This window comes from Hyla sarda, chromosome 2 (genome assembly GCF_029499605.1).
Source record: "Hyla sarda isolate aHylSar1 chromosome 2, aHylSar1.hap1, whole genome shotgun sequence".
Taxonomy (NCBI): domain Eukaryota; kingdom Metazoa; phylum Chordata; class Amphibia; order Anura; family Hylidae; genus Hyla; species Hyla sarda.
In genome coordinates, this window is record NC_079190.1 from 381335103 (window position 1) to 381354798 (window position 19696).

At 42.0% G+C, this 19696-nt stretch overlaps 1 protein-coding gene across 4 annotated transcripts in view; it reads right to left on the bottom strand.

The window, feature by feature from the left end:
• MAP3K15 (mitogen-activated protein kinase kinase kinase 15) overlaps positions 1 to 19696 on the bottom strand; it is a 204224-nt gene that overhangs the window by 47567 nt on the left and 136961 nt on the right. For all 4 annotated transcript variants that reach the window (XM_056558511.1, XM_056558512.1, XM_056558513.1 and 1 more), the window contains 4 exons: positions 17515 to 17674; positions 11689 to 11839; positions 11179 to 11286; positions 10235 to 10284 (listed from right to left, as the gene is read on the bottom strand). In XM_056558511.1, coding sequence (XP_056414486.1) covers positions 10235 to 10284; positions 11179 to 11286; positions 11689 to 11839; positions 17515 to 17674 — 469 coding nt within the window. The remainder of the gene's footprint in view (positions 1 to 10234; positions 10285 to 11178; positions 11287 to 11688; positions 11840 to 17514; positions 17675 to 19696) is intronic.

Here is a 19696-nt window from a genome sequence, read left to right on the forward strand (position 1 = left end):
AGAGGTCCGGCCAGGGGGAAAACTAGGATGATAAAGGAAAGATTGAAGAGGGGAAGAGGGAGACAGTAATTTAAATTTGACTGAACAGTAATTCCACACATATTTAGAAAATGCCATAGGACCCAGGAGAGGGGAGAGAGTAGGAGCAGAGGCAGGAAGAGTCCAGAGGAGAGCGTTAGGGTGGATAGGCGCTAACCACAGCTTCTCTATTTCCATCCAGCGGCTGTAGGCATGATAGGTGGACCACGCCGCGAGATGGCGCAAATGGGCAGCCCAGTAATACTTCACTACATCCGGGACCGCCAGACCCCCAAACGCCCGCCCAGCCAACATCACGGACATCGGTAGCCGATGCCTTTTACCGTCCCAAATGAACCGAAAAATAGCCACCTGTAGGGAGCGCAGGGCCGACAGCGGGACCCGAACTGGCAGGGTTTCAAAAAAGTAGAGGAGTTTCGGAAGGACAGTCATTTTCACCGCAGCAATGCGGCCAAAAAAAGAAATATATTGCGAGCGCCATTTTTCCATAAGGGCACGGAGATCCCTGAATAGGGGGAGATAGTTGGTAGAGTATAGTGAGGAATAGTGAGAGGAGATCCAGACCCCAAGGTATTTAATAGCAGAGGGAGACCACCGAAAAGAAAAGTTAGAGCGTAAAAGAGTAGAAAGATGAGGGGGAAGGTTAAGAGGAAGAGCCTCTGACTTAGAAAGATTTACCTTGTAGCCAGAAACCACCCCATAGTCATGCAGGACCCTATAGAGAGAAGGAAGAGACAGTAGAGGTCGAGAAAGCGTAAGAAGGACATCATCAGCAAATAAACAAACCTTGAACTCCCTATCATGCAAGGAAATACCAGTTATGTCCGGATCGCCCCTGATCATGGCAGCCAAAGGCTCAATACAGAGTGCAAAGATCAGCGGGGATAACGGGCAACCCTGACGAGTCCCATTAAACAAAGAAAAACGTGGGGTTCTGATGACAAAAGAAGTGTTTACTCTACAATTTCACCCCCCGCCCTCAGAACTCTTCCGAATGCACCAGATCTTTTCCTTCCTACATTCCAATTTTCCTGCACGCACCATACCACAGTTGACTAGGTTTGAACGTCTTATGCTATATAGTCCTTCTAGACGAGGACTTCTAGCCATAATATATGGTTTGCTAAATTCTCCCCCACCCGACACTAAACTGTCGTTCATGCTTCAATGGGAGGCTGATTTCCATATGGAGATGTCTCTAGAGGAATGGAGGGAGTGCTGCGATACCTTGAGTAGAGGGAGCTGGCAAGTGTCCCTTACTGAGACGTCACTGAAAATATTACATAGGACGTATTATGTTCCCACGAGAATACATTCCATCTTCCCCAGTGCCTCTCCCTTATGTTTTAGAGGTTGTGCAGATAGGGGAACCATGCTTCAAATGTGGTGGACCTGTCCTCTCGCTAAAGCTTTCTGGACATCTGTTCTTTCTATTCTTCACTCTGTTCTCTCTTTTCGCTGTCCCCTCCAACCTGCTTTTTGTCTCCTCGGCAGACGGCCGCGCAGGATGCCCAACAGCCAGTTTAGATTAGCGCAATTCATACTGCTGGCTGCGCGGATCCATATAGCAACATGCTGGAAGAGCCCAGTCCTGTCTATTGATAGAGTAGTTGATAGAGTTAATGATATTCTGATCTTTGAAAAAATTAACGCGGTTCGCGCCGACATGATGGCCTCCTACGAGAGGGTTTGGTCTCCTTGGATGTCATCCTCCTATTGCCCGGAGATTCGCCATACCTTATCTCTAACGTAATCACTGACAACACCCGTTCTGTTTTATTACCCTGCTGTCTGTTTTCGTCCACACATGCTTGACCCATGGACTTGTTTATTTTCCTATTTCCTTTTGTTCATTTGATTTAGCCTTTTTTGTTGATTCGGGCTGCGTCCCGATACTTTTGCTTTACTTTGGTATTGCTACCTTCTTGCCTATTACAATAAAATTGGTTGATTTGACACTAAAATGCGAAAAAAAGGAGTTTTCCAGCAAAAATATTTTTTTTCAATGAATGTGTCCAGGCTGTGGGCCAACAACTGGCGAGCAGCAATACTGTCTGCAGCCCACGGCCTGGACACATTCATTGAAAATGTTTTTTTTTTTTTTTGCTGAACAACCCTTTTAATGATCACCAATACAACTTTTTAAGGAGATCATAAAGGGTTCAAATTCTAGCCTGCCATGTTTTAATGACAGCACTAGAATAGGGCAGCACAGTCACCCACTGTAACTACCATAACCCGAGACATAAGTCTTCCGCTCCTGGTAGATTAACCCCTTACATAATGAGAGTTTAAGTGGACCATTCATCAGCTTCCTGGCAACACGATCACTAGTGCTGATGGGTGTCTATGGCAGCAAGGGGAGGACTGCCATGTGTGTCAGGGGTGTTCTGCTAAAATAACTATTAAAAAAGTAATTAAAAACATTTTTTTAAATACCCAAAGCCCCCAAAACAATTTTTTTACTACACACTGGCTGAATTCACACATAGGAAAATTTGCTAACAATAATCTGCAAAAAAACAGACTCCCCTTTTTTTTTTTTTGTGCCTGCTTTTTTCACGTAAAACAAAATACAAAAGTACATTTTCCTTAGCAGTAATGAGCAAAGACCAGGAGGGTCAGCACAGCAGCTGTGGGGGATCGAGAGAGATATCACTTCTTTTTTTACTTTTAGGTTGAAATTGTGCTCACAGTTTCTGGAGAAGGGGGATGACACCATTTTCTACCGCCCCGGTTGACACTGATCCCAGCAACCCCACTGATGAGAATATAGCCCGAAATCTGTCCGGGTTGCACAGAGCCCATAGACATCACACAGTTACTTTGGATCTTCTAGGACCTTTGGTGACATCATCAGGACTCCAAGCCAATAGGAGTCATCCCAGGTCTTGAAAGATACATACTAAGTCTGTGTGTGCTGTCTATGGGCTCAACAAACATAGGAGAGGAGAGTAGAAGGTAACAGGGAAAAGGATGTGGGGGGGGGGGGGGGGGGAGCTCCATAGGGAGCCGTGTATATTTACAGCTTAGAAATAAATGTTTTCATAAATTGTACAGCGAACCCCAAAAAAATATTATTTTGTGGGGAAATTAAAAAAAAAATACCACAGTTTTGCAGCTTTTGGGGGGGGGGATATCATTTTTAGGCAGAACAGTTTATGTAAAAAATTTTATATTTTATTTATTCTGTATGTCAATACGATTAAAATGATACCCATGGGTACATGCTTTACTATTATTGTACTGGTTTAAAAAAAAACTCAACTTTTTAACAAAATCAGTATGTCAAATTGCCCTATTCTGGGATGCTTTTACTTATGAATTTGATTCCAAGATTGTTTTTTGTGACATATTCAACCTTAAATTTTCATGGTAAATGGTAAGTGGCAAATTTTTGGTGATACTTGCATCATTTCTTGGTGAAAAATTCCCAGTTTTTTAATTTTTACAAGGGGTAAAAGGAGAATATTCCCCCCAAAATGTGTAACCCAATTTCTCTCGAGTAAGGAAATATCCCATATGTGAACGTAAAGTACTCTGTGGGTGCACTAGAGGGCTCAGAAGCGACGATGGGTTTTTGGAGAGTGAATTTTGCTGAATTGGTTTTTAGGGGGCATGTTGCATTTAGGAATCCCCTATGGTTTCATAACAGCAAAAAAAAAAAAGAACACATGGCAAACTATTTTGGAAACTACACCCCTCAAGGCATGTATCAGGGGGTACAGTGAGCCTTAACACCGCACAGGTGTTTCATGACTTTTCCTTAAAGTCGGATGTGTAAATGCTATTTTTTTTCTTTCACTAAAATGCATTTTTTCCCCAAATTTACCATTTTTACAAGAGGTAATAGGAGAAAATGCCCCCCACAATTTGTAACCCCATTTCTTCTGAGTATGGAAATATCCCATATGTGGACGTCAAGTGCTCTGCTGGCGCACTACAATGCACAGAAGAGAAGGAGTCATAATTGGCTTTTTGAAAGCAAATTTTGCTGAAATGGTTTTTGGGGGCATGTCGCATTTAGGAAGCCCCTATGGTTCCACAACAGCAAAAAAAAACACATGGCATTCTATTTTGGAAACTACACCCCTCAAATGTTTGACGACTTTTCGTTAAAGTCGGATGTGTAAATAAAATTTTTTCTTCACTAAAATGCAGGTTATAGGAGAAAATGCCCTCCAAAATTTGTGACCCCATTTTTTCTGAGTATAGAAATACCCTATGTGTGGAGTGTGGATGTTAAGTGCTCTGCGGGCGAACTACAATGTTCAGAAGAGAGCATTTGTTTGGAATGGAAGTCGGGGGCTATGTACGTTTACAAAGCCCCCATGCTACCAGAACAGTGGACAACCCCCCCAAGCCCCCCCCCCAATTGTGACCCCATTTTGGAAACTACACCCCTCACAGAATGTAATAAGGGGTGCAGTGAGCATTTAAACCCCACTGGTTTGACAGACTTTTGGAACAGTGGGCTGAGCAAATGAAAAATGTTATTCAAAACGTCTGGAGATTCATTGCTACTTGCATGTATATTTCTTTTGTAACTCCAGGACAAACTCCAGGACTCCATACCATCATACATGTTCAAGTTTTTACTCTATATGATCACATAATCTACATTTGTGCCCTCATCCCCCACTCTTCTGCCTGAGTATTCTGCTGTACCTGAGTATTCTGCTGTGTGTTTTTAATGTACTTTTAATAATTTTTGTATCTCAATAAAAATATAATATTATTTGCACAAATATTGGTTCATTATGGTCTCTGTTGTTGGTGTAGATCCTTGTGAAAATGAAAAATTTGGGATAATACCGGCATTTTAGTGAAAAAATTAATATTTTTAATTTTCTACGAAAATTCTTCAAACACATGTGGGTTGTTAAGGCTCACTATACCCCTTGTTACGATCCGTGAGGGGTGTAATTTCCAAAATGGGGTCACGTGTTTTTTGTTTTTCTTTGCATTTATGTCAGAACCGCTTTAACCAGCAGCCACCCCCGTGCAAATCACCTCAAATGTACATGGCGCTCTCTCACTCCTGAGCCTTGTTGTGCAGAGCATTTTACGTCCACATATGGGGTATTTCCGTACTTAGGAGAAATTGCATTACAAATTTTAGGGGTCTTTTTTTCCTTTTACCTCCTGTGAAAATAAAAAGTATGGGGCAACACCAGCAAGTTAGTGTAAAAAAATTTATTTTACCTTTTTATAAGAAAAAGCCCCCCAAAATATGTTAGGCAATTTCTCCCGATTACGGAAATACCCCATATGTGGCCCTAAACTGTTGCCTTGAAATAAGACAGGGCTCCGAAGTGAGAGAGCGCCATGCGCATTTGAGGCCTAAATTAGGGATTTGCATAGGGATGGACATAGGGGTATTCTATGCCATTGATTCCCAAACAGGGTGCCTCTAGCTGTTGCAAAACTCCCAGCATGCCTGGATAGTCAATGGCTGTCCGGCAATACTGGGAGTTGTTGTTTTGCAACAGCTGAAGGCTCCATTTTGGAAACAGTGCCGTACCAGATGTTTTTCATTTTTATTGGGGAGGGGGGGCGGGGGCAATGTTGGGGTATGTGTATATGTACATTAACATGGGCAGGGGTTCACAGAGAGTTTTCCCCTGGGAGTTTGAGCTGCAGTGGACAATTTGCTGCATCTCAAACTTGCAGTGAGAAACTTGCTGTAAACCCCTCGCCCATGTGAATGTACCCTGTACATTCACATTGGGGGGCAAACCTCCAGCTGTTGCTAAACTACAACTCTCAGCATGCAGTGAGAGCAGAAGGGCATGCTGGGACTTGTAGTTATGCAACAGCTGAAGGCACACTGGTTGCAAAACACTGAGAGTTTGTTACTTAACTCAGTGTTTCCCAACCCGTGTGCCTCCAGCTGTTGCAAAACTACAACTCCCAGCATGCATGGTCTGTTAATGCATGCTGGGAGTTATAGTTTTGCAAAAGCTGGATGCACACGGGTTGGGAAACACTGAGTTAGGAAACAGACAATGTTTCCCAACCAGTGTGCCTCCAGTTGTTGCAAAACAACAACTCCCAGCGCGCCCAGACAGCCGAAGTGCATGCTGGGAGTTGTAGTTTTGGAACAACTGGAAGAGAACAATTTGGAGACCACTGTGTAGTGGTATCCAAACTGTAGCCCTCCAGATGTTGCAAAATTTCAACTCCAGGCATGCCCAGACAGTCCAGGCATGCTGGGAGTTGTAGCTCGGTAACATCTGAAGGGCCAGATTTTACAGAACTACTACTCCCAGCATGCCTGGACGGTCTGGGCATGCAGAGAGTTGTAGTTTTGCAATATCCGGAAGAGCACAGATTGGAGACCAATGCACAGTGGTCTCCAAACTGTGGCCCTCCAGATGTTGCAATACTACAACTCCCAGCATGCCCGGACAGCCAAAGGCTGTCTGGGCATGCTGGGAGTTGTAGTTTTGAAACTCCTAGAAGCAGCAGTGGAGATCACTTTACAGCGATCTTCACTGCTGCCTCTGATGCAGCTGCTGCCTACTCCACTTGCCTGCCGCCTGTCCCTGGTCTCCGTGCCTGCTGCTGGTCCCAGGTAAGTTCCGCCGATCAGCCACCACCCCACCCTCCCCCGCCACATTGTCCCCCGCAGCTCTCGGGGTCATCTTCCCCCGCTCTGCCTGGACTTCTAGGGGTGGGCAGAGCGGGGGATCTGAACTTTCACCCCCCCCCCCCCCAGTCAGCTGAGACACTGTGATTGGTCCACAGGGACCAATCACGGTGAACGTTGACCAGGACCATTCACAGATGTTCCTGGGGGGGCTTGCAGAAGTTGTCTCTCACCGGTAACAGGAGTTCTGCCTGTTAACCCGTGCGTTGCCGCACATCGCCGGGTTAACTGAATGACTTATATAAACGTCAAGATGCGCAAACTACCTGCATAACTTGACGTTTATATAAGTCATTCTGCGGGAAGGGGTTAAAGTTTATTATTTTTACTCTGGCAGCCTGGACATAGTGGATAACATTTTTTTTACTGAAGTTCTCCTTCAGGGTACGTTCACATGCTCGTAACTAGCAGCCGGTTTCCCACTGCAGAAAAACCTCTGCGGGTTACGCTACCATTCATTTCAATGGGTCTGCAAATCTGCCACTATTGCGGACTGTCCATGTGCCCAAACAAGTGAATTGTAGCATAATTTGCAGTGGAAACATACTGCTAGTTACAAATGTTCTCTCAACCCCTTAAAGGACAACTGCAGCGGTATGACACTTATCCCCTATCCACAGGATAGGGGATAAGTGTTTGACTGCGGGGGGTCCGACCGCTGGGACCCCCTGTGATCTCCTGTACGGGGCGCCGCCATTAGCACTCATGGTGAGCGCTAAGGCGAGTAGCGTCGACCTAGAGGTCAACGGTAACGCCCTGTCTCCTCCCCGTCCCCCACACAGTTCTATGGGGGAGGCGGGGAGGCATGATCGCTGCCTCTCCGCCTCTCCCATAGAGATGTATGGAGGAGTGCAACGTCATGCTGCGGCCGGCACGCCCCCTGCACGGGACAGCCGCGGCCCCGTACAGGAGATCACAGGGGGTCCCAGCGGTCGGACCCCCCGCGATCAAACACTTATCCCCTATCCTGTGGATAGGGGATAAGTGTTAATCACGCTGCAGATGTCCTTTAAGGACTCAGCGTTTTTCCGTTTTTGCATTTTAATTTTTTCCTCATCACCTTCTAAAAATCATAACGCTTTAAATTTTGCACATAAAATTCCATATGATGGCTTATTTTTTGCACCATCAATTCTACTTTGCAGTGACATCAGTTATTTTACCAAAAAATCCACGGCGAAACGGAAAAAAAAATAATTGTGCGACAAAATTGAAGAAAAAGTGTAATTCTGTAAATTTTGGGGGCTTCCGTTTCTACGCAGTGCATTTTTTGGTAAAAATGACACCTTATCTTTATTCTGTAGGTCCATACGATTAAAAAGATACCCTACTTATATAGGTTGGATTTTGTCGTACTTCTGAAAAAAATCATAACTACATTATACGCTTAAAATTGTCATCTTCTGACCCCTATAACTTTTTTATTTTTCCGCGTATGGGCCGGTTTGAGGGCTCATTTTTGGTGCCGTGTTCTGCAGTTTTATTGGTACCATTTTTGCATTGATTGGATTCATTGATCGCTTTTTATTCATTTTTTATGATATAAAAAGTGACCAAAAATACGCTATGTTGGACTTTGGAATTTTTTTGCGCGTACGCCATTGACCGTGCGGTTTAATTAACAATATATATTTATAGTTCGGACATTTACGCACGAGGCGATACCACATATGTTTATTTTTATTTACACAGTTTTTTTTTTTATGGCAAAAGGGGGGGGATTCAAACTTTTATTAGGGAAGGGGTTAAATGACCTTTGTTAACTTCTTTTTTTCACTTTTTTTTGCAGTGCTATAGCTCCCATAGGGAGCTATAGCACTGCACACACTGATCTTTTACCCTGATCCCTGAAAAGCCATAGCTTTGCATGGATCAGCGAGATAGTGGCTTGATTGCTCAAGCCTGTAGCTCAGGCTTGGAGCAATCAAACGCCTATCAGACGTGACAGAGCAAGGTAAGGGGGTCTCCGCTTGCGTCCTAGCTGATCGGGACATTGCGATTTTATCGCGATGTCCCGATCAGCCTGACTGAGCTGCCGGGAAGCGTTTCCTTTCACTTTCAGACGTGGCGGTCAACTTTGATCGCCGCGTCTGAAGGGTTAATAGCGCACGGCACAACGATCGGTGCCGCGCGCTATTAGCCCAGGGTCCCGGCTATAACTAGCAGCCGGGACTAACCTGGTGTGATGCATGGTCACGGCGTGATGCCGTTTTAAACACAGGGACTGGTCTCAGGGCGTACAGGTATGCCCTGAGACCTTAAAGGGGTACTCCACCCCTAGACATCTTATCCCCTATCCAAAGGATAGGGGATAAGATGTCTGATCGCGGGGGTCCCGCTGCTGGGGACCCCCGCAATATACCATGCGGCACCCACTTGTTTCTTGTCCGGAAGCGCTGGAGGGTCTGGGTCCCGTCCACGGGAACGGAAGTTTGTGATGTCACGACTCTGCCCCCGTGTGACGTCACGCCCCATCCCCTCAATGCAAGTCTATGGGAGGTGGCGTGACGGCCGTCACGCCCCCTCCCATAGACTTGCATTGAGGGGACGGGGCGTGACGCCACACGGGGGCGGAGTCGTGACGTCACGCCCCGTCGCCTCAATATTTACAATAGATCTTAGATTTGGACCCTGATATGTTTGTGTTATGGCCTTTGATGCTTTTCCCCTCATTGGGATCTCAGGCCGTATTCACATGGTGCGTGATCAGTAACCTAGTGCTGTGTATTCTGCATCACAAAACAGGAAACCAGGAAAATCTTTGGTCACACAATTCGGGGGCCCCATTTTTAATTATGCCCAGGGCCACACATAGTCTAAAACCGGCCCTGCAGAGCAGGCTACAGTAATGGGAGGCTTATAAACCACTGGGAGCATGTAAGCAGAGGAACTACTGGGGTTAACACATGTACACTACTATAATCATGTTTTAGGACACTGCATGGGTGCTGCCACATGGTCCGCCTACCATATATGCTATATGAACTGCTAAATGTCTGTGATTATTGATAGTGTACTGCTATGCGTCTATCACTATTTATTAAATAAACATACTTAAGATATAACCATACACATTGTAACTGGGGAACAGAAAAAAACCTTTAGTCTTCATGATATCCTATCTTACTCTATTAGCAACAGCAGGCAGCAAGGTGCATTGCTGAAATCTGTGACTTTAGGTTGTGTTGTTTCAGATGTTTTTTCTGTGGTGGCTCCGAGAAGCCAAGGTCTGTTATAAATCTACACACTGAACTGAGGGCAACACAAATAAAACATGAAAAAGATTTCATCTGTGATTAAGTAAAAGAGTAAATGGGTAAAGGCAGACACAATTCACAGCTCATAAACTAGTCATGTTCCAGGGACACATCCATGAATTATCTGGAAACAAGCTACAATTTCTTGCAGACCTTCCTGTCATTGCTTGTTGACAGTGCACACTGTGATTAAAACCATGAAGACACCAACTGAGTATTTTCCTAACCTCTTCTGAAAGTGTGTGTGTTTTGGACCGTACAGCCTTGTTTGGTCGATTTCTCTTACCTTATACCTCTGATAGAAGACGCAGTGAAGTTCCACTCATGAATTCCTTTCTGAAATAATCACAACAGAAAAATTAATAAAAAACTAAGCATACTCATACTGTGTTCATGACCCAACTGACTTTTCTTTGTAGACATAAATGACCATGACTATCCCCAGCAAATTTGCCATTTGGTGTGGTTATAAAAACAATTATACAATTGTTATACAGGCTGGATGGCAAATATGGGGAACTGTGGTACAACCAATGCCTTAGCTTGTACTGGTGGCATGGCAAATGGACTGCACCTCACCTAGGGACCTTTATGGGGGCCCCATAACACATATGTAGACTGCCTTAGGGATATATATGCCCTGACGAGACATCAATCAGATGTACTTTATTTGTGGTCACATACATCTTACAAACTGGCAAATACAAATAAAATGTGTATATTTTTTGAAAGAGGTAATTGTAAATTAGTTTTATTTTCATATTATTTTTTAAACCTATTCAGTAGATGCATAGTCATTTGTCCTTTCTCTAGTTAACTATAATTCACTGCATATTTACATTTAAAGGGAACCAATCATCAGATTGATGGGCAGCGTCATCGCTCTGCTCCGTCTGTTAAGTGAGCGGAACAATGACGCTGCCCATCAATCAAGCGGAGGGAGCGTCGCTCCAGGCCGAAGAACGGGAGTTGGTGAGAAGAGCTCCCCGCCCAGGTGACTACTTACGGTCGTGGCGGTGACTAGTTTATAACTTCATATCTTCACCATCCCTGGGGGCAGGAGCATCCCCCGGGAATGGTGAAAATAAAGATTTTACCCTATATAACGCTTTGCCAAGCATTATATAGGGTAAAATCTGATTATTGGTTCCCTTTAACAACAGCAGTGAGTTGGAAAAACCATAGTACTCTGTATCAGCCAACCATTATATTAAACAACAGAGCTCTTACCATTTCCACTGGGGACACATGCCATAAAGAGACTGTCCTCTCATCGGCTTCCTTATTTATTGAAACATACGATGGCTGATAAACCTTAGTGGGCTCCAGGACAAGGACCTAGAATCATAATTTCCATTTATTTATAAGAGTGCAAAATAAAACAATAGAGATTTCATAAAAACTATTCATATAGTTTATAACCTGAATGATTATCTAAATAAATTTAAGCTATAAGTACTTTGGTGCATTTGCCATAGAAAGACAATTTACAGTATATTCAGATTTTTTAGGGTACTTTCACATGGGTTGGATATATTGGAGATCTGGATTCTGAATCCACAGCATATACATTTATTCTATGGATAAACTGTGGAGTTATTGTAAATTTTCCAAAATGCCTTTTAAAATAATGTGAAATAATGTGTATACCCCTTTAAACATGATGGAAGTATAAGACTGGAGGACGATTCAACCAACAAAACACAAAAAAAAAAGAGATTCAATAAGACTATTACATACTGGAAACCTCAGTCCATTTGTAGATTCTTTTGTGGCCTCGACAATGATATCCATCCAGAAATTCAGCCTTTCTTGTCTTGGAGAGTGCTCTGTATTGAGTTTCTTGAATCGCTGTATTAGTAGCAAATTCTGTACAACTGATCTCAGGTACCTGGCATGAAAAGTAGATATAGCCCAGTTTAAAGGCATTCATGATAATATACACAATACTGACTATAAAGGTTGGTTCACACAGACAAATAGCATGCATGTGTGACTCGTGTGGCTCTTCTTGAGCTTGTGGGGAGACCATCCCTGCAGATCCCATTGGGAGTCAATTGGAGCTTCCACGCTGAAAAGAATTGACATGTCACTTTTTACAGCTCATTTTCTCCACTCCTCTTAAAGTCAATGGGAGAAACTGAGCTGAGAATACATAAGAACATTATGACTAAAGCTCATAAAATCTTACTGCTTCTGACTGATACATATTTTTTGTACACATCTTAAAAAGTTGAAGTACTAGCTTTGGATTCATAGTTCAAGTGTGTGGACAAAAATTGTAAGGTATATTACGGCACAAAATACACTAAAAGAGAACTGTTTGTAGTGTTTGCCTAATCTTTGTATGGACACATGACCCAGGACTAATTTATTGAAGGACACATTATAAATGTACTATAAGCATGACATCTTACAGAAAAGGGTTCCTGTGTTTAATTTAGTTATCTTTGATCTACCTAGACATTGTATTAAAAGTCTGTAATACAAATCCGCAATATAGACATATTATAGCATAACTATCTCATCAGTATTATCTTGCATCAATATTAACAGTGGAAGTAAGCAAAAAACTATAATATCCGTGTTTTGGCTCATAAAAATTGATTCAAAATACTGCCGTGTGAAAGTGGCTTTTTACACGTCTTTGGGCAGCCAACTGACCTGAGCAATTTATGCAACTTATTCAGACTAAAAGCAGTCAAATGAAGTTCATTTCCTAAATGGACATTTGACATTTTGGTTTAAATCTCTCTGTGCTACTTTCTTTAACTCCTTTATGACAATTTTTATTTTTGGGTTAAATGTTTTTTCCTCCTCACCTTTTAAAAGCTTTAACTCTTTCAATTCCCAATCTACAGGGCCATAAGAGGGCTTATTTTGTATGTAGTATTATGTTTTCTTTGTAGTGAAACCTTTTATTTTACTACAAAATGTACAGCAAAAAAACAAACAAAAAACATTTATGGGATTAGAGGAGTAGTCTCATGGAAAAAAAACGTATCCCCTATCTGCAGGATAGTGGGGGCTGCCACGCCCCCTCCATATATCACTACGGGAGGGCCAAAGAAAGCCAAATGGCTCTTTCATAGAGATATATGGAGGGGGCGTGACGGCCCCCCGCTTCGGATGGGGGTTGTGATGCGCCGCTCCATGGGACTAAGACTCCCCCCCCATCTAAAACTTATCCCCTGTCCTGCGGATAGTGGATGAATTTTTTCCATGAGATATCTCCTTTAAATTAAAATTAAATTACATTTTAGGAGTTTCATTTTTATGAAGTACTTTACTGTAAAAATGACATTCTATTGTTATTCTGTAGGTCAGTATAATTACAGGTGCATTATATTATTCATATTTACATAGGTTCTGTTTAATCTAACTATTTTTAAAATGCCTAAAATCATTCTATTCTGACCCCTATACATTTTTATTTTACATGTAATGAACTGTATAAAGGGGTAATTTTTTGCCATGACTGGTAGTCTTTATTGGTACCATTTTTATTCAGATTAACTTTTTGATCACTTTTTTAATCACTTTTTTGTATATATGATGTGGCCAAAAAACAGCAATTCTTATATAGGTGGATACACCTTAATAAAATGGGAATGGTTGGTGATATCAACTTCCTGTTTGTGGCACATTAGTATATGTGAGGGGGGAAACTTTTCAAGATGGGTGGTGACCATGGCGGCCATTTTGAAGTCGGCAATTTGGAATCCAACTTTAGTTTTTTCAATAGGAAGAAGGTCATGTGACACATCAAACTTATTGGTAAGTTCACAAGAAAAACAATGATGTGCTTGGTTTTAACGTAACTTTATTCTTTCATGAGTTATTTACAAGTTTCTGACCACTTATAAAATGTGTTCAATGTGCTGCCCATTGTGTTGGATTGTGAATGCAACCCTCTTCTCCCACTCCCTGAGTTTTTCCAGCAAGATGGTGCACCACCACATTATGGGTGTCAGGTCCAAGCATTCCTAGATGAACAGTTTCCTGGAAAGTGGATTGGTTGTCGTGGGCCAGTTGAATGACCCCCAAGGTCTCCCGATCTGACCCCCTTAGACTTTTATCTTTGGGGTCATCTGAAGGCAATTGTCTATGCTGTGAAGATACGAGATGTGCAGCACCTAAAACTACCGATACTGGAAGCCTGTGCTAGCATTTCTCCTGCGGTGTTGCTATCAGTGAGTGAAGAGTGGGAGAAGAGGGTTGCATTCACAATCCAACACAATGGGCAGCACATTGAACACATTTTATAAGTGGTCAGAAACTTGTAAATAACTCATGAAAGAATAAAGTTACGTTAAAACCAAGCACATTATTGTTTTTCTTGTGAAATTCCCAATAAGTTTGATGACCCTCTTCCTATTGAAAAAACAAAAGTTGCATTCAAAATGGCCACCAGGGTCACCACCCATCTTGAAAAGTTTCCCCCCTCACATATACTAATGTGCCACAAACAGGAAGTGAATATCACCAACCATTCCCATTTTATTAAGGTGTACCCATATAAATGGCCCACCCTGCTGTATATATATATATATATATATATATATATATATATATATACAGTGGTCCCTCAACATATGATATTAATTGGTTCCAGGAGAACCATCATATGTTGAAACCATCATATGTCGAGTACATATGTCTATGTAAAAATGGTAATTGGTTCTGGGGCCTCGGAACCATTGTATGTTGAATACATATCTCTATGGGAAACTGAATATTGGTTCTGGGATGACCATTGTATGTGGAGTGTATGGGGAGTGTTTAACAAACCAGGGTGCCTCCAGCTGTTGCACAACTACAACTCCCAGCATGCATGTACAGCCATTGACTGTCTGGGCATGCTGGGAGTTATAGTTTTGCAACAGCTGGAGGCACTCTGATAGGGAAACATTGATGTATGGGGTGTATTGTGTGTTTATGTATTGTATGTGATGTGTGACATCGCATACAGTACTGTACAGTTCTTTAAATACCTTCAGGGGAGACAGAATGTCCTCCATTACGATCCTGCCGACTACAGCTCTATAGGAAAGGAAGGGGAGGGCAGCCAGCAGCTCATTGGATGCCTGCAGCAAGATGCTGCAGCTATTGGCTATGGCTGCACTGGGGGGGGGGGGGGGGCTTACACGGAGCTCACAGTGGAAGCCTGTATGAGTTAGCAGGACAGCATGTGAGTAACAGGAGGCAGAACGGGGCACACGGGGCACATTAAACAACTGTCAGTTGCTGAAGTTGTCAGCGCTGTCAGATAGCTGTTTGTACGATGGCCCCGGCACACAGCAGCATCATATGTCGATGCTGCCTTCAACATACGATGGGCTCTGAGAGGCCATCATATGTTGAAATGATCATATGTCGGGGCCATCATAAGTCGGGGGGTCACTGTATATATATATATATATATATATATATATATATATACGGTATATATATATATATATATATATATATATAAAAATTTGAATATTTTTACACAGGTTGTACATGTGCACCCTAGTTACGGTCAGGGTGTATGAATCGCACCAGCAAGCTGAGCACGCTTCATACCTATAATGCTGGACATGGATGAACTCCTGCATTAAACCATCTAATGTCATGATGATCAAAGTTGTGTCACCTAAAGTGGTTAAAATGCAGTGGCCGGTCCTTTGGTGGGGCTGATGGGACCTCAGGGTTCTTACCTGCCTACGTGCTGTTGTCTGCTTTTTCAGCCTGCTTATGCAGGCTATACCAGCAGAGCGCCAGTAACACTGATTGTTTAGTGTTTGCAATCAAAAGGTTGCATGTAATAGTTTACGTTGGGGGCTCAAAATAGTGACTTTTTTATTTATTTTAATTTTTTTTAAGTGTTAATAAATGTAAATAAGCATCTTCCCTTAAAAAAATTTAAAATCCCCCCCCCCCATTTTTCATTTTTTCTATAAAAAAAATTGTAAACAAAAATAAACATAAACATACCTATGTGGTTTAGCCAAGTGTGCACATGTCCCAACTATTAAAATATAACATTTAACGTAAATGTACAGTGAATGGCGTAAATGTAAAAAAATACCGAAGCCCAGACGTGCTGATTTTGGTCACTTCATAAACAAGAAAAAAATAAATGAAAACATGAGAGAACCAAAAAATGAGCCCTCATACGGCTGCCTATGCAGAAAAATGAAAGTGTTATATGGGTAAAAAAATTAAAATAAAATAAAAAGGACAATTTTTTGCATACTCATTTTCTTACAAAAAGGTATGATTTTTTAAAAGTAGTCAAATATATCAAAACCTATATAAATTGTAATATGATTGTTATAAATTGTAATAGTAATGTGAAGTATTATAAAAGTATTGTGCACAGCATAGAATTGTAAAGTCCCAAAAGTTTAAACTTTGCGGCTTTTTTTTTTATTTTGCCCCACAAATACTTACATAGTACACAATAATTACATAAAACAATTGTTCACACATAAAACAAGCTCTCATATGGCCCTGTAGGTAAAAAAAAAATTGAAAGACTTATGGGTATTAAAAGGGGAGGAAAAGACTTATGGGTATTAAAAGGAGGAAAAAATGATAATGCAAACCAAAACATTTTTTAAAGGCTCCTATAGGGACTTTTATAAAAAATCATTGGATTGCTTATACTGATCAATGCTATGCTATTGCATAGATCGTTTAATCAGAGCTCTGCGAATTCAGTCTGCGTGAGGCAGTCTGTATCAGCAGGGCTAATGTGGCAGGAACAGAGGGCTTTCAGAAGTACTCCTCCCCGCCATATTAACTGATCTGGGGTGTGGATGCCGATTAGTCACCTAAATCCCCAGGCAGCTGTCATTTGTCCTTTCTAATGGCAGGGACGCTATTAATTGTGGCATTTAAAGGGTTAACACTGATAGACACCGTCCATCGTCTATGATGTGAGCTCAGCTTCCGGGCTTACGTCGCCGTCTCTGAGTGCACATAATGCATGATGGAGCCACCTCTTCCTGGGATAATGTACAACAGCCCCTCTGATCCAGTTTGTTGTATCAGACACACATATGCAAAAAACATAAGAAAGAATTTTAAATAATACTAATAATTGTCCAGATAAATTGCTGTGTTGAAAACCCACTCCTGGATCTGGCTTAAAAACACTAATAGATATTCAGGTCAGTGCTGAGGAAGTTGACTGGTTGGCCATAGCAACCAATTAGATTCTTTTATTTTTCAGAGGCCTTTTCAGAAATGAAAGAAGGAATCTTATTGGTTGCTATGGGCAACTGGTCAACCTTTCCTCTGCACAGATTTTGAGGAATCTCCTCCTTAATCTCTATTTGCTTCATACAAAATTTCACAAAATTGTGTAATGTCCGAATGCATACCATATTACACAGGGACAATAAAAAGGATTACGGTTCTGTAATATTAAGCCATAGGAACTCCATGTGCCACAAAGAGGATCTGTTTTCCTGTAGGTCCAAAAACAAGACTGCATACCAACATAAGGAAATCCTTTTTATTTGAACGAGGCTTTATTTGTTCTCTAGCAGTAACTATAGAGTACTAATGTCTTACCAAACTGGAGGCTTTAGTTTAAAAAGGCGCTCGGCAGCCTGTACGGCTTTCCCGATGTCACTGGCCAACATGCTGACATTGAAGAACTGACCCACATCCCAGTAGTTGTTCATTTTTTCCAAGCTTCCTTTTCTTCCCAGCAGACTGTTCAGACGAACACCTTAAAAAAAAAAAAAAATAAGGAACCTCATAGTCATGAACCTTTCAGTAATCTCAGGGCAGTCTGTTAAACTGAGAAATGTATGCAAAGATAATGCTGACTAAAACCAGCCACCTACACTTTTGGCATTTGCATTCAGTCTCATTGTTCTACTTTCTTTATGGAACCTTCTCCTCTCTGAACACAAGAGTTACCATCACAAAGCTAGTATGAAGATAAATTATACAAACCAAGTAGGATGGCTCAGAGACACTGCTTCTCACATAGTAGACTAAAATGAATATAGGATAAACGACTACTATTAAAATCGGATAAGAAGATAATAACCACACCTCTAGGACACTACCATTAAAAATGGTACATGATGTTATTGGAAAATACTGTACTTCAATTTCTTAAGGTATTTATTAAAACACATATATACATAAAAATTTAACAATGATAATAAAAGAACATATAAATATGGACTAGTAATGCAAAATCTACCACTGGGCCCTAGTGGTAGAATAGATGTAAATAGATAAATCACTGCTACTGGATATTATAGCGCTATTACTGAATATAGTTTTACAACAGATCTGTTAGTTCGGCAATTGATAGTCCGGCACTCCTGGTTAGATGTTGCTAAAATGAATGGTTGATAATCTGACACTTCTAGTTAGGCAGTCTCAAGGATAGCTAAAGATATCCTATACAGTTCTTATATGTATCTCTCACTAATCCTCCGGCCGTTGGTCTTGTGCTGCGGTGGACCCACATTGATGTCAGCGATAGCTAGGGATATCCACCTATACAGTTCTTATATGTATCTCTCACCAATCCTCCGGCCGCTGGTCTCGTGCTGCGGTGGACCCACTTTGATGTCAGCGATAGCTAGGGATATCCACCTATACAGTTCTTATATGTATCTCTCACTAATCCTCCGGCCGCTGGTCTCGTGCTGCGACGGACCAACTTTGATGTCAGAGATAGCTAGGGATATCCACCTATACAGTTCTTATATGTATCTCTCACCAATCCTCCGGCCGCTGGTCTCGTGCTGCGACGGACCAACTTTGATGTCATGCGGCTGTTGGTTTGATGCGGGCGCTGTAGTCGCTCTCTGGGATACAGTTGCCAGAGGATTAGTGAGAGATACATATAAGAACTGTATAGGTGGATAAATAATAGTATAGATATTAAATAAATAATTGTCTGGATCGTGCTTCAATAATAATAATATAAACAATTTATTAAAATAAGATAAATAAACTACAATTAGTTACTTCTCACAGGGCCCATGTGAGAAGAACATATACAATAAAAACAACCTTTAAGTAATAATGTGCATAAAAATGTGAATAACAAAATTAAGACAATGTTAATGGCATAATGACAATGTCACTGGCATATATTTGGTTTCTAATGTGCAGCTGGTGTTAAACCGCTGGTATATAGGCACCAACTGCACAATAAGCAAAATATAGCTGAGGGTGCCTGTATACTCGTTTCCCTCTTTAGAATATAATGTATGCTTGTAATAGTTCAACAATTTGCAACAGTTTCAAATGAAAGTTACCGATCCTTGTTGTGGCAACCTGGGCAAGAGGCGCTGTTTCCACAGTGTGTAGATGGTGCCGGTACACTGGGTCCTCTGTGCAACGTTCCAGGTGGTGATGGTAAAATCCAGCAAGGTCCTGGTGGAAGCGGTGGCGATTGGCGCTGGCAGGCGCCGATGGTCACAGATCGCCGGGAGGACGCTGGCGCTGGCAGGCGCTGGAGATGGTAAGTCCTCACCGCTGGCTAGATGGAAACGGGGACCGTACACTGGATACGAGGAGCTCACCTCGTGTTGCCGGCGTGTGACGTCAGCTGCTGCTGAAGCCGGGTTCGTTGCACTAGAAGTAATTGGCAATATTTGGACCGGACTGATGCCGGACTGGATGTCCTGATGGTCTTAGCAGTTTACAGGCGATAAACCAGCCGTGGTGGATAGGCACAATTCATAAAAAATTATATATGCCAGTGGTCATGCCCAAAAGA